This window comes from Portunus trituberculatus, chromosome 49 (genome assembly GCF_017591435.1).
Source record: "Portunus trituberculatus isolate SZX2019 chromosome 49, ASM1759143v1, whole genome shotgun sequence".
Classification (NCBI taxonomy): domain Eukaryota; kingdom Metazoa; phylum Arthropoda; class Malacostraca; order Decapoda; family Portunidae; genus Portunus; species Portunus trituberculatus.
Genome location: NC_059303.1, coordinates 14,741,972 through 14,768,208, shown reverse-complemented (window position 1 = coordinate 14,768,208; position 26,237 = coordinate 14,741,972). Strand labels below are relative to the sequence as shown.

Here is a 26,237-nt window from a genome sequence, read left to right as displayed (position 1 = left end):
TTCGGATAGGACTGAGACCAGGCACACACCACACACCGGGACAACAAGGTCACAACTCCTCGATTTACATCCCGTACCATGTGTGTGTTCGTATGCGTTTGATTCCTACAACAGGGGCAAAAATTCAATAATTCCTTGAGAAATCACGATAACTTTTCTTTTCAGCAATCCAACGCGGAAGGTAAGGAGGAAAAGAACGTGAGAGCGAGAAATCATTGCAACATCACACCTGCGTTCTCAGATTTACTCCTTGCTTCTCTGCCACTCAGGTTATGAAATTGTATTGGCCAACGCACATCGAACACACCTCGAGGCGCTTCTGTACCTTAAAAATAGTACACGTGATCATTCTCCCGACTAATTCTCGCGAGCAATTCCTTCGAGAGTGTCAGAAGGCAGTAGTGTGAGTTTGGTTTGATTTCCTCCTTTCTCCATCACCTAAAGTGCCTGTTATGTGAATTGTCTTTATTTAGTCGGTTCAGTTTTCACTATTTTTATGCTACTTATTCTTTAAACAAATTTAGTTTAACCTCTCTCTCTCTCTCTCTCTCTCTCTCTCTCTCTCTCAGTCGTGTGGCAGTGAAATTAAGTTCCCATGAGTCCCGCGGCGTGAGGCTGCGAGCACTCACGGACTAGCACACATTCAGACTGTCCAAGACGTGATAAACATTAAGTACTATATGATGAAAAGGAAATTAAAATCACGTTACATTGAAACTGGTGGCCATCTTACGTCCAGTGCCTGACTAGCTAATGACCGTAACCAAACTATTACATAATGTGTCCATTACTCAATATAGGTTAAGCCATCAGCTACACAGACCCCAAGAGACATTAGTGTTACAAGACCACAGTAAAGCATTATGTACTTTGTGAACCGATTTTTGGTGTTAAGGATCACAGCATCACACTCTTCTCTCCAGTGACACCCACACACGAACTTTGGCTCTCTATCTTCCCCAGGACAACCTCCTCTTGCCACAACTTTCCCAATGAAACCCACAAACACCAAAAGCCAAAGGCTGTGAATCACTTACCTCTATCTTGGCAGAAGCCGTGGAAAGTTGAGTGTTTGTGTGCGGCGTGTGTTGAGCCAGTGACAATGGCGAGTGTTGACACGAGTGAGGACCGTCGATTGTGGCCTCCAGACGCGAGACCTGGTGGCGAGGATCTGCCTTTTCTTGCACGAGCCACATCTAGAAGGCAACGCAGCAAGTTCTCAATGAAATTCCAGCCGACCAATCAGAGCCACTGCGGAGCTCTGGGTCGTCCGTGATTGGTTGCCTCAGAGAAACCTGAGGCGCCCAGTCCATGACGTCAAGGGAGGCGGAGCGAAGCCTGGCGGGCAGTTGGAACACGCATGGGTGGCTCTTCGGGGAATAAGCCTGGCCAGGGTGTTCCTCACGATGTGCCACTCACGTATTCCACGGTCAGCCCAGCACGGCACTCTCTTTCAAAATAAACCAATACATAAGACTCTCCCGCTGAATACTGGAGAGAAAACTGCATTTCTATGAGTTACGACATAAATCAATCTGCATTTCTAATTACGAAGAAATGCAAGTTCATCTCTTTCACAAAACGTAGTATAAGAAAAGGTAAAATTAGATCAACCATTCATGCTTTCAATTGTATTCGAACAGAGTATAAAGATCAGTATGTAGTCTCTCCTCATAATTAAGATATCGGCATCCACATTTTGCAAACGAGTCTGAGGAATGTCTGCCAAACTAATTGACAAGTGGGGCAATCAGTCCTCTGCCACGCTGTAATTAGCGTCACTTCAGCGTCTCATTAAACTCTCACTTTGCAGGTTGTCCTCGCCGCCGACACGCTCCTTCCCCCATCACAAACCACACGGTCTCACAAGCACGGCCCGATTACCTCGTGAAGGAGAAGATTTACATTCTCTCTCTTTTCATACGTTCTTAAATCTGCATCTTTTTTCATTATCCCTCTGTTCGACCCTGTCTCTAACAGTGTCTGTCTGTCCGTTTCTTTGTTTGTCTATGTGCCTGCCTGTCAAGCAATCTCATATTTTACTTTTTTGCTTATCTTTATCTTTAATTTTATTCTATTTACTTATTCATTATTATAGTAAAAGTATCTTAGATAGTATACCCTACATTTGATTTTATCGAGTAGGAGTGCGCCACACCACCATCACCAGTTTTACCACCACCATCACCACCACCTCATGTTCTTTCTCCAAGAAAAAAGCCACCATTAAAGAATACTGCACTTCTGCTAAACACATTCCTTTACGTAGCATTAGAATGGGGAGCTATGAAATATGTCTTTCTGTGTGTCCAGGAAGGAATATCCATACCTTCTTTCAGGAAGAAGATTTCAAGACACATATTTTTATTTTCGATTAACCCATCTGAGTGCAAAGGACCGATACACCAGTGTCTTTGGCAGGTGTTCCTCCTATATAAAGAAAAATCCACACAAGTACAAAGATTTATGCATATGTAGGCTTAAAGAATCACGATCACATTGACATTGATCTACGACTGTACCTACAAAGAACAAACAATGTACGTACTCGTAACACACAACCAAGCGTATACCAAACATATCATACTAACACTGACGCGCACAACCATGACTATAAAAGACTGGGACAGACTTCCCCAAGGTACTTCAAACAGCCGCACAATAGACACATTCTATAGGAAAATGCAGTCTTACTTATTACAATAACAACTAAACATTATAAGCAGACACATATGATTAACTTCCCTTCTTTCCTCACTCGGTCCCCATCATCCCCGCCCCCTACGCCCATGAAACTCAATATATATGTTATGCACCAACTGCGATACCCTGCCCATTGATACTCAGAATCAGAACAAAGGACACCCTCTTCACCCCAGAAACTCACACACACACACACACACACACACACACACACACACATTATTATTATTATCATTATTATTACTATTGTTATTGCTATTATCATTATTATTATTATGATTATTATTATTATTATTATTATTATTATTATTATTATTATTATTATTATTATTATTATTATCATTATTGCTACTATTATTTTCTTTATCACTACTATTTTATTACTAATTTTAACAGTTTGTCTCTAAATTCTGTTATTATTATCTTTATTACTATTATAATTATTATTATTATTATTGATATCATTATCATTATTGTTATTATTATTATTATTATTATTATTATTATTATTATTATTATTATTATTATTATTATTATTATTATTATTATTATCCTTGTCTTCTTATGTTCTTATTATTGTATTATTATTATTATTATATTATTATTATTATTTTTTTTATTTATAATATTATTAACTTTGTCACCACTGTAAGTGAGTCTTTTAATATTTCCACCTATGCAAACATAGGTGAGATCGGGTATATATGTATTTTCTCTTAATATCTTCCTTTTCTCTCTTTCTTCTTTTCAATGTTTTAGTTGATACTTGTTCTCTTTGTTTAATTCAGTGTTTGTCTATATTGCATTTAATTGAAATGTTTTTTTGTTTTTGTTTTTTGCCGATAAAGTTTTTACTTGCAAAGGGCTGTTTGTCTTATGAAATTCATTGGTTATCACAATCTGTACACAAATGGCAAACATAATAAAGTGTTTAAAGAGAGAGAGAGAGAGAGAGAGAGAGAGAGAGAGAGAGAGAGAGAGAGAGAGAGAGAGAGAGAGAGAGAGAGAGAGAACACAGAGCCGTGCTGGAAATACGTTGACGATACCACCATCGCGTCATCTATCACGAACACCAGTCCTGACTACAGCAGTATCCAGTCAACCCTCGCCGAAATCACAACTTGGACCAGCCTTAACAGTGTCACCATCAACAAGACTTATACTGTAATCACGCATTTTAATCTAGCATCAAACCAAACCTTCTCACCACCAGTCAAATTAGGAGACCACACCATACAAGTAGCCATTCAACCAAATTATTAGGTATAGTAATTAACGACAAATCACATTAAGACCCACTTGTCACTTCATACGTCTCCTCATCAACTTACCGTTTACACATATTGGCAACGCTCAACAAATTAGACGTTCCAGCCAATGACCTAGTAAAACATTTTAACGCATTTACTTTATCCAAACTATGCTTTGCCTCCCCTGTTTGGTCCTCTTCCTTAACTATTACGCAAGAAAGAACAACAAATATGAGAAAATACTGGAGAGCTTTGAAAATAATCCTTGGCCCCAATTTCATTAACTATCAGGATGCACTCACCCAACTGAACCTACAGTCAGTACCAGACCTCCACCATTTACACTTGCAACAATTTGTAATCAAAACTACCCAACAACCCAAGATACGTCACTTTCTACCCCCTGACGCCCCACCGCCACAACGAGCAGTCCGCCACCACGTCCTACCACTGACCGATACAAGAAAAGCACCATTCCTACTATTGTCAAATTTACTAATTCGTAATCAACTTTGTTACATATACATTCAGGTTCATGTTTTCATTTCCACTTTATGTACAAAGTCCCTAAATATCTCATTTTACTCTTCCTAGCTTCTTAATTACAAAGCTTTTAATAACCTCTATCAGATGTAATTTTTAACTCTAACTGCTGGAGTTGTAATGTTTGGAGTTTTGCATACACTCTAGAGTTTAGAACTATTTGTTTTTAGTAAGTATCCCTTCAATGTATACTTTCATCTTCTCAGCTGCCTTTTCTATTAATAAACCGTTAATCTTTATCATCATTATGAACACACACACACACACACACACACACACACACGGCAGTTCAGTTGGTAGCAGTCACCATACCACAGCACACCTCACCATTACACCACGACTACCACCACACACCAAAACACACCACACATCTCACCAGGTATCCTGCACCCAGACCCTTCCTGTCCTGCTCCCTTATTACCCGTGCCCGCACCCGCACCCGCTCCCACCCCGCTCTTACTCCATCTCGCACTCTCACACACACACACACACACACACACACACACACACGTCAGTTCAGTTAGTAGCAATCACCATATCACACCACACCACACAGCGCCACACCAACACCATCATTGCCACACCAAACCACCACTATCATAACACACCATAATATATCACAACACCACACCAGACCACCACACCAGCTAGGTATCCTGCACCCAGACCCCTCCTGTCCTGCTCCCTCATCCGGGTCCTCTCCCACTCCCACCGTGCTCCTGCTCCGTCCCACACCCTCTCCACCAATCACCGCCTCACTCCTGCCCGGCTCTCTCTCCATCCTGCAACCGCCCACTCCGCCCCGCTCGACCTCGATCCTCACCTGCTGCCGCTACAGGAACTATTCTTTAAACGCATTTTCTCATGTTTTGTATGTGTTTCTAGGTGTTTTCAGGACTCGGAGTGTAGGAGGATGTGGAAGGGAGAGGTGGAGTGTGAGAATGAGGGCGGAGGAGGTGGAGTCACTCACCAATGCCGAAAAGAAAAAAACATCTCATCGTAAAGGTAAGAATATTTCTCTTTTATTAAAGAAGTTGACATTGTTTGACATTTGATTTGTTATTAGCAAAGAAAAACAAGTTTCAAGTTGTAATAGAATCGAGTCTAGCTGTGTTTTCTGCTTAACGAAAACATAACGTTAAAGTCACTACATGAAATATGATTTTTTTTTTTTAATCAGCACGCCTTGGATTGTTTTGGTGCTTGATATAAGACTTTACGAATATGAGAAACATGACCAAAGTAATGATATTCCATAAGATTTATTCTAACTATTCGTATTTTCAAATTCAAAAGTTTTAACGGAACCAAAATAGGAAACCAAAATTCTTTATACGACCAGGAATCTGTGTTTTCTTTATTTGGCTGGAAAGCGAAACTTTTTTTCGTATTCAGAAAATATAATATAACGTAGTTTGGCTGTGCTTTCCATCTCGACATTATGATGTGTTTGTGACCCGTTGATTTGATAAAGACTTTTCATTAGACCGCGCTAAATAAACAATGAACCCGGTAACGTTTTTATATTTTGGTTATTAGTTAAAGTATTTGTTACGTCAAAAAATGTAGTGCATTCCAGTCTGGGCGCCTTTTTTCTTCTCACGATTTTTAAAATGAATTATGTACGTAAATATTGGGCCATAGAGACACCTCAGCCGTGCCTTCCCCCAAGGTCATTCTATCAGTATTTGTCTGCACTCTTCTGTATGTCCAGGCCCAGAGAGTGAAGCAAAGCCAGAATCAACCACCAAAACAGTTAAACAGCCCATTGCTGTGTTAAATATGATTAATGTTATGTATACCCCTTGTTCAGACCGCCCGGCGCCCACCATGACCCGGACCAAGACGCCCATCCCTCCTTCCCATGTCAACTCGTCAACGTTTACTTGAATTCTCAGTGTTTCCCGGACATTTCCTGCTGTTTCCCGCATGAAGTGCATAAAGTGTAGTGATAGGAAGAAATGAGAAATGGAAGTGTGTGTAGTAGTAGAAGTAGTAGTTGTAGTAGTAGTAGCAGTAGTAGTAGTAGTAGTAGTAGTAGTAGTAGTAGTAGTAGTAGTAGTAGTAGTAGTAGTAGTAGTAGCAGCAGCAGCAGAAGAATTAATAATAGTGTGTGTGTGTGTGTGTGTGTGTGTGTGTGTGTGTGTGTGGTAATGGTCTTATGTGGGCTGCTCAACGCAGGATTACTCTCTCTCTCTCTCTCTCTCTCTCTCTGTAGCATTAAGATCAAGACCAAGGCCAAGTTTTTGACAATTACGCTCACCACATATTATACTCAACCTACAAAGTTGGATTATTTCTCTCCATATCCTCAAGGTGAGTTTTTAACAAGTTGAGCAGTTACTGAATTGTATAAAGAATATGTGCATGAGATATTTATGTCCTAATACGATGTAGGAAGGATGATTCATGTGATACAAGAGATGGTGAGTCTCCGCTCTCTCCGCACAGTGTGGTCCTCCACTCATTTTGTGCACTTTTATTTTAATGTAATGCCTTGAGTGGGTTGCCAACACTGCGAAAAGTAATATTTTAGTGGCAGAAGTGTCGAATGGTAGCAGCGCAGGGAAACAGGTGAGTGTGACACACCAAACAGTGAAGCCAGGAGGAGCAGGGAGGAATAGTATTATTTGTAATACGAAGTAAATACTTGTATAATTATTACTATTTCTATGTCAAAAGCTATTTGATATATGAATGTATTGTACTAGTCGTGTGCATGTGCCTGACTTTGATGCAGAGGGCAGATCTGCCACGGGCAACTCTGCATCTCAAAGCACAGTGGTTAGTTGTATATACAGTGTTTGCCACATCAACTATAGCTATAATGATAGAGAAAAAACAATTAGATTGTCACAAATAATGCATTGGAATTAACAAAGGATATGAAAAAAAGCATAGGTAACATGAAACATTGATGGGAAGCCAACCACATTTGTATAGCGAAGCTATGGGCACTGCCCTAATAAAGTGGCCCCTACAGCTCTCCTTGTCTCCTGACTCTCCCTTTGTAGCTCTTTCCCTGAGCGTGGGAATGAAAATATGTTCCCAAAACTAAACTAACTTTAACATTGACCTAACCTAACCACACAATTGGTCAGAAGGGTTCTGAGGAAGACCTATCAGTGTTGCATGTCACCTCATTAGATTATTAGGTTAGCTAGATTATAATAGGTTAAAGTGAAGGTTAGATTAGTTTTGTTTATCATAATTTCATTCCCCACATCATGTCAGCCGAGTAAAAGAGCTGCAAATGAGGAGCCGGGAAACAAGGGGAGTTGGAGGGATCACTTTATTAGAACAGTGCCAAACTTTGCACCACAAAAGATGATGAAATAAAGTTATACATCAATGCAATGCTGGGGATTTCCAAACAAATTATATTATATGTTAATAACTTCATCTACATGGCAGAGCTTTCCTCATTGGAGTGCAATGGTCATTTCTTGTATGGAGGTAATATGTGTATTTGTAGTTAAGTTAAATGTTGTCTGGTTTGGCAATTAGTAATCACACTGTGCATGCATAATTCAACCCATTCACTGAAAGAAGCCACTCTCAACTTTCAGTAGGGAAAACCACAAAAAGGAATGTTGCCAATGACCAGGAACAGAGTTAATGTTAAATAAATGGTCCTGCTAAAGATTGAGATACACCAGTTTCTTCCCATTAGGAAATTAGCTCTTCGAAGTAATTACATGAATATATTCATGCATTGTGTAATTCGGCTAGAATCAAGCACATACTTGAATAACACATGTAATTCAAGCATCTTGTCACCATTGTTCATAAGTTTGATGAACTGAATTTCATATAGGCAGGTCCACATCTATCCACATCTTTTCCATATCACTTCAGACCACAAGGAGTTTTATTGTCCCTTGCAATGTTAACAAATAAAGAATAATAATGCTAAGGGTTGAATCATGATTTGTATTGATATGCTTTTTAAATTCAGGCATTAAAAGTCACGAGCAGTTTATATATATATATAAAAAAAAAACATTTCACTTTGATTATTACTTTCATCTTTCTGTTGATATTGTTCTGTAATGTTGGCACTCAATAAACAGTAACCAAAAGGTAATTGGTTCCAGCATGGCAGCACTGAGTCGCCTCCAGCGCCTCTTTGCCTTGAGTGAACTGGTTGAGTTGGCGGAACTCATGGGTCATCAACGCCCCAATAAAAGAAGGATCGTCCGTCACCGGCTTGATCCACTCCAGCACCACTCCAATGAGGAGTTTCTGGCACGATACAAACTCTCAAAGGAGAGTTTCAATGCCCTACTGGAAGAAATTACACCTCATCTTCCATCTTCTAGGGACAGGAGAGGTATGGTTTTATTTCCTTAATGTCTGTTGAAAATACATGCATGCACTCTTTGATTTTCATACTGTTAGTGTGTTTTGCATGTATGGAATTACAGATCATGAAAGTTTGTAAATTTGATGTGGGGATGAATTGTCAAGAGGAGTAAAATTATTTTGTATTGGTTAAGTTGTGAGGACATGACTATTCATTGTATGGTTCTGCAGTGTCTTTTTGACAGTAGGTCATGTTTATTGAGAAACCGATTACTGTAAGTACAACAGTGCCTTGCAATAACGGACACTTTGGGAGTGAGAGGGTGTCCATTACTGCAAATTGTCCGTTACTGAGAGCAGTTTGTCTGCAAGACCCTTAACCCTTACCCTCACCCCCAACCCCCTTTTATCCCCTTTTCGGTAATTTATTCTCTTTTACTTAGGAAAATTATTTTGAACATTTAAACCACCTTAAACAATGCTCAGTACTATAATATGAGTTCATTATTATATGGTCACCCTCACAGATAATCTAAGGCAGTAATCTGCAACGTGAACAAGTACTTCTTGGAAGAAGGAGAGAGAGAGAGAGAGAGAGAGAGAGAGAGAGAGAGAGAGAGAGAGAGAGAGAGCGCCTGGGTTGACGAAGTGCAGATAGTGAAAAAAAAAAAAAAAAAAAACGAATCTCACTCAATTTTTGTCCTCTTTTATCAGTCTTTGGAAGTCTGCAGTTTAATCTCTTTCTTCTTTTGACTGAAGTGGAATAGGTTTTTATCTTTTAAATGTCTCTCTCTCTCTCTCTCTCTCTCTCTCTCTCTCTCTCTCTCTCTCTCTCTCTCTCTCTCTCTCTCTCTCTCTCTCTCTTCCCCATTACGGAGTGAGATCAGAGCTCATAGACCGATCTTCGGGTAGGCCTGAGACCACATCAACACACAATACACACCGGGAAAGCGAGGCCACAACCCTTCGAGTTATATCCCGTACCTATTTACTGCTAGGTGAACAGGGGCTACACATTGAGGCTTGCCCATTTGCCTCACCGCTTACCGGAACTCAAACCCAGCCTTCTCGATTGTGAGTCGAGCATGCTAACCACTACACTACACGGTGTGTGTGTGTGTGTGTGTGTGTGTGTGTGTGTGTGTGTGTGTGTGTGGCAGTGTTATTATCCTTACTTGGCCAACAACATTCAGACAAATGCATAACTAGCAATTCACACCAGCTGGCCACAGGTTCAACCAGCCTGGGACCCCATTTCACCATGTGTGTCACTGCCCCCACAGCCAAGTAGTCGCGGCTCTCCACCTTATTACAAGTTTTGTAAATTGTGGACCAACAAAATGAGTTACAATGGTATCTAGCATGAGTGACTAGATAAATACAGGCCTTATTTTTGGCTTTTCATCATGTTTTATGTGTATTCATTCGCACAGCTATGTAGGAACTATGGATTCATAGAAAAAAAAACTGCCATTATGGGCCAGAAAAATAGGTTAGTGTCTGACCAATCCATTACTGAATGAAATCTGTTACTGCGAGGTTAATTTTTGCAAGGCACTTCTATATATGGGAATAAAATGATGTAACCAAAATTTTGTCTAGGATAGTATGAAGATTAGATTTTCCATTAATATACCACCTGATAAAGATACATTATCCCTCTGTACTTATTAGAGGATGGTATTTTGCATGTGTAAGCAGCTTTGAAATTTTTTATTTGGCAAGAATTTATGACAATGAAAACAATATAATGTTAAGTGGGTAATAACTGAGTATTTGGTTCTGTAGTGATGCTACAGTGTGGTTGCCGAACCATAATATATGGTGAGGTAATGTGGCTGTCAGATAGTGATGGGCTAAAAGTATTTGACACAAGTCACAACTCTTTCTTCCCATTTTGTGGGAGAAAGATAAGGTGGTATTGATAGTAACAAGAACAAGTGGTTATTTTCTCAAGCTAACCTTCAAAAACAGCATTAAGTCATATAAACTAATACGTAGCCATTAATATTTCCAGGTCTCCGTATCTCACCCAGTCTGCAGCTTTTGGTCACGCTGCGTTACCTAGCAACGGGCAGCTTCCAGCTGACTGTTGCTGACACATCAGAAATGTCACAGGCCAGTGCGTCCCGCTGCATCAGGAGGGTGGTCCGTGCCATCGCAGAGGTCTCAGCAGGGCACATCAGGTTCCCTACACCAGCCGAGGAGGGGGCCGTCACGCAAGCCTTCTCTGCCATTGCAGGCATGCCAGAGTGCATAGGCTGCATTGGTGGAACCCTCATCCCCATCAAAGGACCTGGTGGAGACGATGCCGAGCTGTACCGTTGCCGCCAGGGTTTCTTTGCTATCAACATGACAGCTGTGTGTGATGCCTCGCTTTTGGTCACCAACCTGGTTGTCAACTGGCCTGGCAGTGCACATGACTCAAAGATTTTTAATGAGTCTCGCCTCCGCCAGACTCTTGAGCCTGGCCATTATCGTGGCTTCCTTCTTGGCCACTGTGGTTATCCTTGCCACCCTTACCTCTTGACTCCATATGCTGATCCAAAGGCACCACATGAGGAAAAGTTCAATCAGGCCCATGCAAGAACTCACAGCTGTGTGGAGAGGATGTTTGGGATTCTGAAAAGGAGGTTCAGCATTCTGACAACACCCCTCAGGACCAAGCGGGCCTCAAGAAGCGACATTATTGTGGCCACAGTAGTACTTCACAACATTGCTGTGAGGAATGGGTTGCCACTAGAGGAAGGGCCAGAGGGTAGAGTGGAGGAAAATGTCCCAGTACCAGACCAAGAAAATGCAGCAGAAGGTCACATCCGGCGAGCAGAGATTGCAGCGAGGTTTATCTCTTAAGGTTGTACCCTGCTCCCTTACATGGTGGGATTCCACTTCCACAACATTGCCATTCTACTTAGAACTTTGTGTTGTCTGTTCTTTCTCCATTACAAGTTTGGGGGTTGTGCAGTTTGCATTTCTAACAGGCACTGTTTTGCCTTGGGAACAATCAGGCAGGCCAGAACTGTGACATCATTTCATACTTGAACAGAACAAGTTGGAAGGCAGTGTTTGGTGAGGGGGTGGGTTCTGGATTAACCCTTTTTAAGGACTAGTCTGTAGTGATTATTTCATTTGTGTTGATGAGGAAACTGTGCTGGACATATAATATATTTTTTTGTACCTACTTTAAGTTTACTTGAACCCATACTGGCTGTGAATACATGTAAGTTTACTTACACCTCATATTGGATGTGAATACGCTTATTGTTGTATTTTAAACTTAGTTATTCTGTTTAACACCCATAAAAAGTGAAGCATTTAGTGGAAATTTAAAAAAAGTTAATTCTATTAAATAAATTTTATTTATACAAAAATAAATTTCCTTTACACATACACACACACACAAACATAACTAATCATTCAGGGTGGGAAGGTTATGGGAAAAGTCCATAGCCTCAAAGGCTCCCTTTCCTTCTATAAAGGCACCAACATTCCTGTCTATATTTGCCTCAACAACCTAGCTAGCGTTAAGCTTTCCATCAAGCCTCTTGAAAAAGGCAGCCATCACCAGGAAAGCACCTGTCTTGGCTTTCTCACTCACTAGCTTGGCCACCTCAACCCTCATCTGCATCTGTTGTAGCTCTAAGGCCCTCTTGGAAAAGTCATCCACCACAGCCATGTCCCCAGTCTTCTTAGAAGACAGTGGGATAAGACATAGCGGTGATGTGGATGGAGGGGAAGAACAGATAGAAGTGGAAGGTTTGTTAGAAATGACAGGTGGAGGATCTATAGAAGAAGGAAGAGAAACAGAGTGATTTTGAGGGAGAGGAGGGCTCACCAAAGCAGATGAGGTGACCTGTTCATCATCTGCAGAAAGGAAACAAATTTTAAACAATTGTATGTATGTATATACTTTATGAGAAGATTTATTCTTGTTGATTAATTAATAATTCCTTGATTCTTTCATCAACTTATTAATTTATTGATTCACCGAGTCATGAAAATACCAAAATAAGGAAACACTTATTATTCCAGATTATTCCATAGAACACAGGGATGTGTTGCTTATGAATGGTGTCATTAGCTTCATAGCAAACAATAACCAGAATCACATGATGCATTTCTTCATCATTATGGAGCAGGTCAAGCTTTAATATTAACTCACAACTAATGACTAACATATATATATATATATATATATATATATATATATATATATATATATATATATATATATATATATATATATATATATATATATATATATATATATATAGGCTTATAGGCAGAAGTCTCAAGATTATATATATATATATATATATATATATATATATATATATATATATATATATATATATATATATATATATTTGGGCGGCAATGTTGAGACTTCTGCCCTACTCTGAAGCCGAAGGCGCTTCTGTTTTCTTCTTTGCTTGATTTTTATCCAACAAGCTGCCGCCACACAAAGAGCCAGATCCTCATCCGTATTCAGTGTTGTTGTTGTTGTTGTTGTTGTTGTTTATTGTCATATTACACATACACATACAAAACAGTTACAATTAGGCAACTGCCCAAACACGTCGATAATATGACAAAGAGGACTAGATACCCGAAGGTATATGTGTCCTAATATACTCTTACTGAGATTGTAAATAATCTCAGAACAGACTCAAAACAGACAGGGGGGAAGAAACGGAAAAGAAACATATTGGTATTAATGAATGAATAAATAATTAATAATAATGATAATAATAGTGAATAATAGTAACAATTACAATGATAATAATAATAATAATAATAATAGTATATAATAATAATAACAAAAGAAGTGATAATAATAATAATAATAATAATAATAATAATAATAAAGTTAATGATAAAGGTAATAAGAATAGTAATAATAATAATAATAATTGCAATAATACAGAATAATACTAATGATGATAATAAGGAAAAATACTAGATATAGTAATAACTATAACAACAACAATCCAGATTGTATTTGACTAAGAATCACTGTTATATCTGTCCAATAGAAAAGTCTTAAGTTTATGCTTGAAAGTTGATAATTTACAATCATAAGGGATAGATTTGGACACATGGTTCCATATAATTGCTCCTTTATATCTGAAAGTATTTTGAAATAAAGTTGTTCTACATTGTGGTACATGTATTTCTTGGTTATGCCTTGTTGAATGAGAATGAACCTGTGTGTTTCTAATAATCATATCATTAAATATTAAGGGTAAACTGTTGTTACTAAATTTATACATTAATTTACTTATAGCAAATACATAAATCTTTTCAAGGGGTAATATTTGGTGAGATAAGAATAATGGTTTGGTGTGCTCTCTGTAACTAGCAGAAGCAATAATTCTGATGGCTTTTTTGCAACTTAAAGACAGTATCAAAGTGACATCTGCTAACTGTTCCCCATACTTCAATTCCATATAACAAATAGGGATAGATAAAACTATTATAGATTGTGACAAGTGTTGATTTATCTAAAAGTTTCTTTACTTTTGTAAGTATTCCTACACCTTTAGCAATTTTGTTTTTTACTAATTTAGTATGTTCAGACCAAGACAATGTGGAGTCGACTATAACACCTAAGAATTTTATGGAATTAACCCTTTCAATTACTTTATTGTTTAGGTTTACATTATGATTTAATGAAAATTTTCTACCCTTAGTATGGAATATAATGTATTTGGTTTTATCTATGTTTAGTGACAGTTTATTTGCATTTATCCAATCCATTATTCTTAGCATTTCCCTATTTATTTTAATGATCATATCATTAATGTGGTTACCCTCTAAGAAAATGTTGGTATCGTCGGCAAAAAGTATAGGGGTGAGCGAGGTTGAAACATTGGCAATGTCGTTTACATACAGTAGAAACAATAGGGGGCCTAATATTGATCCCTGGGGTACACCACAGGTAACACTAATGGTAGAGGAGCTAACATCATTATATGAAACATATTGAGATCTACTAGTGAGGTAGCTTGCAATCCAGTCGTGAGCAACTCCCTGATTCCAATTTTATACATTTTCTTTAACAAAATTGCATGATTAATGGTATCAAAGGCTTTGCTAAAGTCTAAGAAGATCCCTAACATGTATTTACCATTTTCTAACGCATTAACAATTTTATCAACTAATGTAATTAATGATAAGTTAGTGCCATACCCCTTTCTAAAGCCAAACTGATATTTATACAAGATGTTATGCTTACTAATAAAAGAATACAATCTACAGTGATACAGTCGCTCAAAGATCTTGTTGGCTTGTTGGACTGAGGACTGAGGACTGAGGAGTCCTCAGTCCTCAGTCCAACTAAGGAGGACTGACTGGCTTAAAGGAGTGAGGAGCAATGTGGTTTGAACTTTGTTGTGGTTAGATTATATACAGTTCGGCTTCGGTGCGATCAAAACACAATGCCGAATTTGGTGGTAAAATTCGGCTGGATTCGTGTGACCAGAAACTAGCATTAACTTCCCAAAACAAAAGGTTACTGCATTAAATTACGGTAACTATAATGTGTCAACTCTAAAATGGCTCCTGGATTTAAAACACATTGTAGCTTATTGATAACGCAATTCATTTGATGTGAATGATACTTGATGATCACGCTCATTACAAGGATAGCTTACGGTTTCCTCCAATATCTGAAAACAACGCAATCCTTACGACACCATTCAAATCGAGACCCAGGAGCCACTCTAGACGGTGTCACACAGTTACTATTGGAACTTTAGTAAAACAGTATCTTACGGATTGCCGAGACTGTCCATCCCAAATGTTTGTTTACGCGCAGGTTTGAGTTTTGAAGCCCGCGGGAGATTTAGGGTAACAACAACATTTAGGGCTCATGTAATTCTGTGTAAGCAGGCATTACCAACAACAACAAGCCCGCGGGAGACTGGATCATTGGTATTCATGTCCTTCTAGCCAAGCATCCTTAAGCCCCAAATCAACAAGAAGCCCGCGGGAGATTGGATCGTTGGGGCTCATGTAATTCTGTCTAAGCAGCCCTTAAGTCCCCAGTCAACAGCAACAAGCCCGCGGGAGTCAACACACGGCCGCAGAGGAACCCTGTACCTTATTGCAGCCGAGGAGAAGCTGGGAACTACACACGAGCCGATAGTCTTATCTGCTAACTTACATCTCATCCAGCCAAGATGAGGTGAGATTTGGAATTATCTTACCGAGAGAGAGAGAGAAAAACACGATGATTATTTGAGTCTGCGGTATTTGACGCTGTTTTAAGGACAATGTTACAATTCCAAGTGTGATTTCGGTGGAACCTGAGAATACGGTCTTCCCTTTCACCACCAGCCCCTTCCCTAACACCAACAGACTTGGCAACCTGCAGAGAAAGTGGGAGTTTCGGGTGCAGGAAGCCAAAATAAACCAAATTCAGCAATTCCATAAGAGTCTTAAGAGGCCAAATTTGGTTGAATTGAAAAAAAAAAATCCCTGTAATGCTGATTAAGTCAAATTCAAACTAACAAAACCTAACCCTTAATGAAACCTAATGTAACCTAACATGGCCTAACGTAAGCTAGCATGAGGGTGGGGGGGGCTCCTCTCCTTCTCAACCACCCTGCTGCTGTGATCAGTTACAAATCCATAATAGACTGCTAATTTGAACTAACTAAACCTAATGTAGTGTGATGTAAGGAAACACTTGTAACCTAACCCAAACCTGAACCTATGTAAGGCAACTCCTCCTCCTCCTTCTCCTTCTTCTTCTTCTTCTTCTTCTTCTTCTTCTCCTTCTTCTCCTTCTCCTCCTCCTCCTCCTCCTCCTCCTCCTCCTCCTCCTCCTCCTCTGACAGCTTCTGAGCCTACACAAGGCAGCTTTTGAATGATAAAAACTTGTAATGAATAGGAATGATTGTTCCCTCACTCACACAGCAAGGACAGTGAAATGAAGACAGAGACCAAAGTGAAGCTAGAGGAGCATCTGGAGTCAGCCTTGCAGCGCATCGTCACTCAGGAGAAGCAGAAGCTCCTCCCACAGCTGGATATCATGTGTTCACTAGCCAGTCAGAAGGAGCAGATCCTGGCCTCTATGATACATGGTTAGCATCCGTAGCTTGTCTAATTCAACTTCCATATTGTAGAATACATTGTGGTTTTAACCCCTTCAGTAACAAGCCTCGTTTTCATATTTATTCTGGTTACTATTTGGCGATTTTATACAGCTTCAGAAACATATCTTGAGATTATAATAGTAACTAAAGACTTGGCCAATAATCTTTTGACCTCCATAGACCCTTCCTAATGTAATGAAAATTGTCTAATCATACCCAAAAATTCATGGTAAAAATCGATCTCAGTATTAAAGAGGTTAACCATTAAATGACTGGTATCTATTGCATTCTCTGATTAAAGCTAAATGATTTCCTACGATGTACAGCAGCTGTTGTCCTGAAACTATTCCTTATTCCACAGCTAGGAAGGAGCAACAGTGTCCAGAAGAGGATGCAGAAGATGACTATGGTCCATCACTTGACAGCCAGAAGGACCAGCTCTACCAAGATATTGAAGATCGGCAGACTGCTCTCATGAACCACAGAATAGTGAAAAATGCAATGCAGACAGCAGCTTTCAAGTTCCAGGCACTGAAATAAGACATGTTGTTAAGAGTTAAGCTGATTACAATATCCTTATTTTTTATTTATTTTTTTTTTTTTATTTATTTATTTATTTTATTTATTTATTTTTTTTTTCCTCTCTTATTGAGACCAACTATATATGGAGATCATAATGCTGCAGTTACAGTCTAATAATCATATATTTAAGTTTCTAATACAAGGAAATCCCAGATCGTGAGATTTTGTTGTAATGTTCATGTGTACATTTGCAATATTATATACACTGTCTTCAGGGATCGCATTAATGGAGAGCTATAAAGAATGGGGCTTCTTAATTTGAAATTATATTATAACCAGAATGGAGATGAAATATGATCAAAGTCTCTTTCTTTAAGATGCAAGATGCCGTTCGAAATGGCCTGCAGAAGGTGAATGCAGACGAGACAATGGATAATTTAACTGAAAGAGGGTGAGGTGCCTGCCTGTCTGCTGCCATCATTCACACTTTTTTTTATCATATTACATAGTGTATTTTTTCGATGATTTCTTGCTATAAATTCAAGTGGAAGCATTTTCTGATGCTAGGATAAACTACTCACAAGAGTCTTTTGGTAGAGATTGAGCTCCTGTCAGGACATACTCAGTAAATTCAACTCTTGATACATTATCAGTTAGACCACAATGACTTCCAAAGCCTGAGTGATCTTTGTTGAGCCTTGATGGTTTTGTCACTCTAGTATATAATGAGTGATATTGTTGGACACTCAGATCAATATAATGCTGCTTGGTTTTTAACACTTTATCCCACATGTAGCCATTCAGATAGTTTTATGTCGCATCAATAATAATTTTAGCATAGTTGTAATCTTTACTCTGATTTTTGCCATATTTTGATTGCTCCCTACCTCCATAACAGTGAGTATTATCATTGATCTGTTTTTTATGCAACATCATGACAAAATACTTTCAACGTGACCTCACTAAGACTACAACAATAACTAGGTAGTAGGTATCACTAGCCCTTAGTTCATCACCTCAGTATAACCATCAGACATCATGTGCCTGCAGTTCAATGTAGCAAAGATCAATCATACTGAAAAGTAACATTTGACCTGTAATTTATTATTCAAGATATGTAATATTTATGGGACACAATGTATTTTATACTTATATTAGTGTGATTGGCAGGATGCTTTTGGCTCACTGTGGCAGCAACCTGCAGTCATACAAAGAGCTTACCACTGTACAGGAAGAAATGGCAAATTTGAACAAGGAGATCCTTCACCTCCACCTCAAGTACTCATCCATCCTCAAGAAAATAAGATCAAAATGGGAGGCATTGCAAGACAGATTCATGCAAGCAGGAGAAAAGAACAAAATGCTGACCCAGTAAGTAGGAGTTCATTTGTTGAGTCTTGTACTATCAGGCTACTTGTTTAAGAAAAGTTGTTATTCAATGTATTTACCATCACATACTTAAGTTATATTCTCTCAACAGGATGCAGAACAAGGCAAAAGAAAGAGAGGGCAAGATACAGCTACTGGTGGTGATGATTCAGGGTCTCATATCAGCTTGTGGATTCCAGTGGGGTGCTTATGAGTATTATATACAGGTGAATTTCTAGTTATATGTGTGACAGGAGACATTTATATGTATCTATGTACCAAGCTGGCAATCCAACATAGGATGGCCCAAACAAAGCACTACACTTGCACACACATCATTCACAGTCTTATCCCCGAAGGAAGGGAATGGTCATGAACCACTGTATTGCACCTTAGCTTAGGCATAACACAGCTGGCCACATTCAAAATAAGGGCCTACATAGCAAAATAATACTTTATAAAACAAAATTATAGTAGGATTGTAACTTGGCTCTAACCATCAAGCAACTGAATGATAAGGCAAGCTTTTCTGGCAAATTAAAAAATAATGATAATAACCTAACCTACATGGTAACAGTCTTAGAAAGCTCAATAATTAGCCAAAAATTATATAAGAACAATCAACATTGAACAGAACATAACGAAATGGCATCAGATGTGAAGTGAAGCTAAGAATTTTGGTACATGTCACCACAAAAGTGAGGGCAGTGCCTAGCATAATCATACAACAGAGCAAGAAATGCCCACAAGATTTGGGTAAGAGGAATGATGAAGCTGTTAGTATTGCTGAATGTAACACAAACTTATTGCATGTCTCACCCAACATTACCAACAACTCAATCCCTATTACCATAACCTTGGGATGTCTCCTGCTGCCTATGTGGTCATGCCAGATATTGCCCTTGCTTGCTGTGATGTATACCAGAATATTAGTGCTATCTCCACCCCTCATTCTGTTTCATGTAGTTGTAATGGAGTGTAGAGAAAGCAGCCCAGTGAGCCACCAGTAGCAAACAAGTCCTACATTCATGGTAGCTGAGCAGTCAGCACTCGGAACATAGTAATCTCAGTGAGTTGAGTTTGAGTTGTGCCAGAAAATGACAAACTATCAGACATCATTGGATGGCTGAGGAATGCCCACATGTCTACTGTCAAGTCTGCCTGTGACCAATTGCACCAGTTGCATCAGGGAGTTCTGGAAGGCAGCATGAACTTCTATAAGGGTGTCTCTGAGAATCTGCCTGCACCACTCTGGGCAGTGGCCAACTATCTGAACCTTCATAAAATAGGCCTCTAGTTAAGTGTTAAACCAGAATTGTCTGTCAGTGCAGTAGAATAAGAATAGAAAAAAACATCAGCGCGGTAAACCCTGGTTAAGTCGGATGTGAGTAAGCTGGATACCAGATAAGTCAGACACTTAAAGGGATTTATTTGTTTATTTATGTTCTATCCTGATGGCACAGGTAGGCATTTTTTGCCTTTTGATTGAGTACTGTTAAGCCACTAGGCTGATATACTGATAGGTCTTACATCATCCATGTCATTTGAGTTGTCTGAACTGTTATGAGACGCAAAACAGCTCTTGTGCTGCAGCACTACTAACGCCAGGATCAATCTGTACACAGCTGACAGCAACCCTGATGCAGTGTCTCCCTCAGCTTTCGTTCACATAAAAGATATATTTTCAGTGTGTGTGTGTGTGTGTGTGTGTGTGTGTGTGCACCATGTATGTAGTACCTATTTATGTAATACATTACACAGATCATATCAACAGTTAGTGATAACAGGTGTGCAAAATGTGAAGAAAAATTCCTGAGGTAACTCAGATATTTTGGATAACTCATGTGGGGCTTACTGTATTGAATCATTCAAAATGATGGTGATGATGTCAGTTGTTCTGGTCCAAGAAAGATTCTGGAGTCAAAATTAGACAAGCAACATAGTATTAGATGTATAAATTGATAGTTAACTAGAATAATGTAGCAATTAGACTAGAGCAAGTGTGTTACAAGTTTTGGTGGTGGTGTATCTGGTGTGTGATGCACCATTTCTTTTCTCAGGTTTTGGAGTTATGTGACTCGGCAGTGATAACTGAAGACATCGTCAAGCAGAATGCTCTCATGGCCAAGATATCTAAGATTCAAGAAAAAGAAAATATAGGCACACTGAAGGAAATGCTAAGTGCCAGCAAGCCACGTAGGGAACAGACCTCCTAATTTATCTTCTTTATGCAGATTGCTCCTGAAGAAATAGCATTTTAATGATTTTATTTTAGTTATACTCTTGATTTTTATGTTTGGATGAATGGAATAGACATATACATATTCTGCCTAGATTTCTAAGCTCAGTGTATGAATAGTATATATATATATATATATATATATATATATATATATATATATATATATATATATATATATATATATATATATATATATATATATATATATATATATTAGTTTTTTATGGAAAAGGTTATGAAAATTTACCTGGAAGTATATTGGAATACTGGTTTTGTTATTCATCTCTCCATTTTATGTAATTATTGTTTTATTTATATTTTTGGAGAAAGCTATAGAAATTTCCAATTTATATAATTGTATCATTTTGATTTTAGAAGATATAGAAATGTGCCTTTTTCTAGTGTTGTCATTTATCTCTCCAAGACATGTAGCTACATCATTCCATCTCACAGTGGACAATTATAATACATCAGTGGAGGAAATGGGGAAGGTAAGCCTATTTGAGGTAGAAGCTACAACTGTCTCTAAAAAATAAAACAGATTTCTTTTATCTCTTTTTTCTTTAACAATTAATTCCTGTATGACTTACATAATTAATTGTTAAAGCTGATAATGTTAGTGAGGTGCATTAGTTGAATCTCTACATTCTATCTTTTACTTGACTATATTTTATTTCACATATTCTTTTTTTAAATTATTATTGAAGGAGTTTATTTTCTCAACAGTTATGCTGCTCACACTTAGAAACCATTGCAAGCTCATTAAATCATAATACAGTAAGTTAGACATTTTCCTTAAACATTTTCCCAGTAGATCCTAAAAAATATACATATTTGTAATTTTATTAATAAAATGAAATACCTTAAAAAATATAATTTCTTCTAACTTCCTATTTCAGACTAAAAAATTTTGTTGGTGTGTAGAGATAAAATACATACAGCCATTTTTCATGATAAACCTCCCCTTAATAAATTAACATAATTTCTAGCATACATCTCAACACTGCCTCCACATGCCAATGGAGGCTGTACTCATGCACTCTCATATGCCACACTCATGTCCACTATCTGCTTTTATATTATGAAAGAGGACACCAACAGTTTATGTAACACGATACATCCTAAAAGCAAGTATTCTAAATGAGTCACTATAGAGACTCAATCTATTTACAAAGACACATTCCAAGTACCATGCTGTTGGGGGTGCACACGCACAGGTGCTTCTTCAGCCTCGTTCCCCTTTAGAAACAGTGCTGGGTGGGACCGGGAAAGCAGTCGCCAGCCATCTGTAAAGATACTTGGCGTTACTATGCGTCTTTAATAATATTATTTATTTATTTTTTTTTTTTTTTACTGCACTTGTTCTACTCAGCAGTTGGCATGGTGTGTGCACATCTTCCATACTTTTACTAAATTATAATGTTTATGATCACAAGTTTGTAAAGCTTTTTGAGGAATATTTCTTCTTATCTTATATTCATAGGATAACAGTAACTTTTATTATTTGCTGTTAAGTTTTTGTCTATAAAGCCATTTTAAGTGCCACATATTTTCCTGTAAGAAATGTATCAACTTTAAGAAAGTTAATGTACACTGACAGATATGTACTTCACATTGAGAGCTCATATTCAACAAGACTGCTCCATAATCTTACGTGTAGATGCAGCAGATGACCAGAGTGAGGCCAGCACTGATGAGGAACACAGTGCCAGGGAATACATCTAGAGTCACATTATAGATAGGAGTATTGACCAATGAACTGATGATGGGTGCCAGTGATTCTAGAATGCCCACCACAGAGAACACAGCACCCAGTTCATCTGGCGCCACCAATTTGGAGAGAGCACCACGGGAACAGGAGATGGTGATGCCTCCCCCTGCTGATAGGACCACCGCTACCACCACACAGGGGAAAAGGAAATGAGTCTTATTCTGTCCTTGCAGGCTTGTTGAGTGGCTGCAATATTGAGGAAATACAATGAGTTTGGCCTTGGTGAAAACACACAAAGCTCTCATTCCTTTAACATTCCAGTGGAGATAAATGTAACAAAAGTGTGTTAAACCAATGATGCTGCTACTTTTTTGTTGCTCCTCTTCTATTACTAACACAAGCATACCCGCTATGTATACCTACTTTTTAATGCAAGAGGAGCTGACCAAGAAAAAAAAAAACAGGTGCCACTTCCCAAAGAGCAAAAGGGATTAAGTAAAACAAGAGGTGTCTTGAGATTTCCCTATCGAAAGAATTAAAATCATAAGAAGGGGGAAATATAGAAGCAGGTAAGGAGTTCCAGAGTTGACCAGTGAATACTACTGCTACTGCTGCTGCTGCTGCTACTACTACTACTACTACTACTACTACTACTACTACTACTACTACTACTACTACTACTACTACTACTACTACTATTGAAGTTGGCTGTATCTTACCTAAATAGAGGATCCATGGCTCGGTCGCTGTACCAATCAACACTCCAAAGAAAGCATGGGAGGCCGCCCCACTGAAGGCCAGTATTGTGTCATCAATGTGACAGCGGAAGCTCAGTAGTGGCACCAGCAAACAAGCCGCTGCTCATCCCACACACAGTTTAATGAGTCAGACATGCATACATGGACCTTTATGCTGCAACTCCCTACTCTTCTGTTTTTTTTTTTTTTTTTTTTATTATTTCATGTAAGAGGCACAAGCCAAGGGCAACAAGAAGTGAAAAAAAAAAATAAGCTACACTGAGAGTGCCAGTTCTTAAAGAGAGGTCAAGAAGGGCCCAAGAAGGATCATCCAAAACAATAGGATGTCTTGAAACCTTCCTCTTGAAAGAGTTCAACTCGTAGAAAAGTGGAAATAAGTACAGAAGCAGCATTATAGTTTGACTTTACCATTAAGAGATGGATGAAGTTTATGAAAGTGCTTGCAAAATGACAATATTATGGGAGAGGGAAGTAGTCTTTCACAATGAGGTTGTGGAAGGAAAGGAAGCATAAATAAGACAATCAGTATCAGGGGTGGATCTAGGATTCTAGGCAATCCGAGGACGCAGACGCTAATTTATTTTTATTTTTTTGTTTATTTATTTATTTATTTATTTTTATTTTTTTATTTTTTTTGCCACGCACACCGAAACTACAACTTTTCTTTTTACTTTAACTTACCACCAACTCAAACCGGACAAAAGACACGGAGAAGACTTCAGTGTACTGTGCCGCACATAACACTCAAGAGTACTCTTTTCCTCAGATCCAAGATCAGTCCGAGGCTCTTGGGAAAACATTCGGGCTTAAGCCAAAGTAGCCGCTACGCCCCCCTAGATCCGCCCATGATCAGTACATATATACATCCATTTAGTGCATGCTTTGTTTCATACACATGATCACATTTTTCCCTTACCTACGATGCTGGCACAAGAGTTGCAGATCATCCATGGCGTGAACTGATTGTAATCCCACTTGAACTTGGCTCGAGTGTACAGCACCATGAAATTTATTGTTCCTGAAAGGAAGGAAAAGAAATTGTCATAATTTAAGCCACATCAACCCTAGCTGTCTGCATGTATTCTGCCTGTGTTCCTGTCGTAATGAATAGATACTATCAGAGGTCTCTCTCTCTCTCTCTCTCTCTCTCTCTCTGGGTGTGAAGGGCGTCAGCCGTACACACCGAAGGTTATCATGTAGAGGAAGATGCAGCAGATGTGGCCCAGGATGCGCGCCCTCCCGCCCGCTGGCCGTCGCCAAAACACCGTAGCCAGTGATTGCCGTAGGTGATTCAGCGGCGTTATGCTCTTCCCTTCCTGTGTAACAGTCCTGCTAACTTGTTTAGGTCTTTCTTCCCTGAGTCTGATCGCGATATATATGAAAGCAATAAAGTTTGCTATGAATTGCAGGCCGAACACAGCGACGTACCCTCCACGAGAGAAGAGTGCTGCTCCAAGAGCGTTGCCAAAAGGCAGTGCCGCAAACAATGCCATGCCAGCAAGGGAGAGGCGTGTGGTCCGTCCCCGCTCGCCGGAGTCCTCGCTCACGTATGCATAGGAGGCCATGAAGGTTGCCATCATTCCTCCAGAGAGGCCAAAGGGAATGTAGGCCATCGCGACATAGAAAGGCTGTAGGGACCACCAGTAGGCGTTGCAGCACAGCCCGAGGGACTTGAGCGTGGAGCCAACCAGAGGGAGCAGCAGTGGCAGGCGACGGCTGCGCGTGTCGCTCCACGTGCCCAGTAGCAGCATAACCAGGGCGCCAGGCAGCAGCTCTATTATCTGGCAGTACATGTTGTAGTTTGCGGTGAGCTTCTGCACGGAGGCTTGCTGTGCTTTGTAGTTGCCGGAGTCCAGGGAGTGGCAAACATCGGATGAGTACTGGAGCTGGATAGAACACGTCTTGTCCACCAGCATGTTGGTCTTGAAGACTAGTTCAATGGAAAAACCCATAGCCAGCAGAAACAGCGCAGGCTCCACCGTCACCAATGAAAGATAGTGACAGAGTCCCGTGCGAGCTCGATGCGGCGGTGACTGCAGCGGAACTTTCGTTAGAGCAGAACTGCTTCTCTTGACCCCCGATGGCCCTAGCAGAGGGCTGGCTTCGTTCGTACAATCCAGAACCATTATATAAATTGTTGATAGAAAGTTATGTCTTCAAAAGTAATCAAATGCAGTAATGAAAATATCACAGGAATATGTTTCTGACACCTTTCACGTTGTTTCTCTCAAACTGTTACAGTGAAAAGTTTTTTGGCAGACATAACGCCGCGCCTTTCCTGGTATACAAAGTACTAACTGAATTGAGGCCAGAAGAAATCAGCGGAAATTAGCACTACGAAGCCAGCGGCGGCCGCCACACCTGCATGGGGCGGTGGGAGGCCGGATGGACTGGCAGCGCGTTCACTCCTGCATGAGGCGGTATGAAGGATGGAGTAGAGGCGTTCACTCCTGCATGAGGCGGTGTGGAGGATGGACTAGCGCCGTTCACTCCTGCATGGGGCAGTGTGAAGGATGGACTAGCGGCGTTCACTCCTGCATGGGGTGGTGTGAAGGATGGACTAATGGCGTTCACTCCTGCATGGGGCGGTATGAAGGGTGGAGTAGCAGCGTTCACTCCTGCATGGGGCGGTGTGAAGGATGGACTATAAAAAATACCGCCGTTCACTCCTGCATGGGGCAGTGTGAAGGATGGACTAGCGGCGTTCACTCTTGCATGGGGCGGTGTGAAGGA

The 26,237-nt window shown here is 39.5% G+C and overlaps 4 protein-coding genes across 9 annotated transcripts in view; 2 read left to right on the top strand and 2 right to left on the bottom strand.

The window, feature by feature from the left end:
- LOC123499383 (thyrostimulin beta-5 subunit-like) overlaps positions 1 to 1,211 on the bottom strand; it is a 22,510-nt gene extending 21,299 nt beyond the window's left edge. For both annotated transcript variants that reach the window (XM_045247302.1, XM_045247303.1), the window contains exon 1: positions 1,038 to 1,211. In XM_045247302.1, coding sequence (XP_045103237.1) covers positions 1,038 to 1,196 — 159 coding nt within the window. In that variant the 5' untranslated portion in view covers positions 1,197 to 1,211. The remainder of the gene's footprint in view (positions 1 to 1,037) is intronic.
- Positions 1,212 to 5,484: 4,273 nt separating this feature from the next.
- LOC123499264 (putative nuclease HARBI1) lies at positions 5,485 to 12,172 on the top strand. Of its 3 annotated transcripts, XM_045247063.1 has the most exons (4): positions 5,485 to 5,501; positions 6,715 to 6,812; positions 8,594 to 8,829; positions 10,819 to 12,172. In XM_045247063.1, exons 3-4 carry the CDS (start codon positions 8,595 to 8,597, stop codon positions 11,652 to 11,654), a joined length of 1,071 nt encoding a protein of 356 aa, XP_045102998.1. In that variant the 5' UTR covers positions 5,485 to 5,501; positions 6,715 to 6,812; position 8,594; the 3' UTR covers positions 11,655 to 12,172. The 3 variants fall into 3 exon arrangements, with proteins under 3 accessions (XP_045102998.1, XP_045102999.1, XP_045102997.1); XM_045247064.1 differs by lacking the exon at positions 5,485 to 5,501 and having other exon boundaries at positions 8,580 to 8,829; XM_045247062.1 differs by lacking the exons at positions 5,485 to 5,501; positions 6,715 to 6,812 and adding an exon at positions 6,915 to 7,070.
- Positions 12,173 to 15,237: 3,065 nt separating this feature from the next.
- Positions 15,238 to 21,906, top strand: LOC123499266. 2 transcript variants are annotated; one of them, XR_006672943.1, is made up of 8 exons: positions 15,238 to 15,990; positions 16,725 to 16,891; positions 17,265 to 17,431; positions 17,803 to 17,876; positions 18,596 to 18,796; positions 18,906 to 19,020; positions 19,760 to 19,862; positions 20,854 to 20,943. XR_006672943.1 is itself a non-coding variant. In XM_045247065.1 (7 exons), the coding sequence occupies exons 1-7, from the start codon at positions 15,986 to 15,988 to the stop codon at positions 21,007 to 21,009; spliced, it is 885 nt and encodes a 294-aa protein (XP_045103000.1). In that variant the 5' UTR covers positions 15,243 to 15,985; the 3' UTR covers positions 21,010 to 21,906. The 2 variants fall into 2 exon arrangements, 1 of the variants encoding a protein (XP_045103000.1); XM_045247065.1 differs by lacking the exon at positions 19,760 to 19,862 and having other exon boundaries at positions 15,243 to 15,990; positions 20,854 to 21,906.
- LOC123499263 (proton-coupled folate transporter-like) lies at positions 21,326 to 25,640 on the bottom strand. Of its 2 annotated transcripts, XM_045247060.1 has the most exons (5): positions 24,688 to 25,640; positions 24,421 to 24,522; positions 23,466 to 23,603; positions 22,690 to 22,930; positions 21,326 to 22,321 (listed from the first exon to the last, which is right to left on the bottom strand). In XM_045247060.1, exons 1-5 carry the CDS (start codon positions 25,628 to 25,630, stop codon positions 22,261 to 22,263), a joined length of 1,485 nt encoding a protein of 494 aa, XP_045102995.1. In that variant the 5' UTR covers positions 25,631 to 25,640; the 3' UTR covers positions 21,326 to 22,260. The 2 variants fall into 2 exon arrangements, with proteins under 2 accessions (XP_045102995.1, XP_045102996.1); XM_045247061.1 differs by lacking the exon at positions 21,326 to 22,321 and having other exon boundaries at positions 22,858 to 22,992.
- Between the last annotated feature and the right edge of the window lie 597 nt (positions 25,641 to 26,237).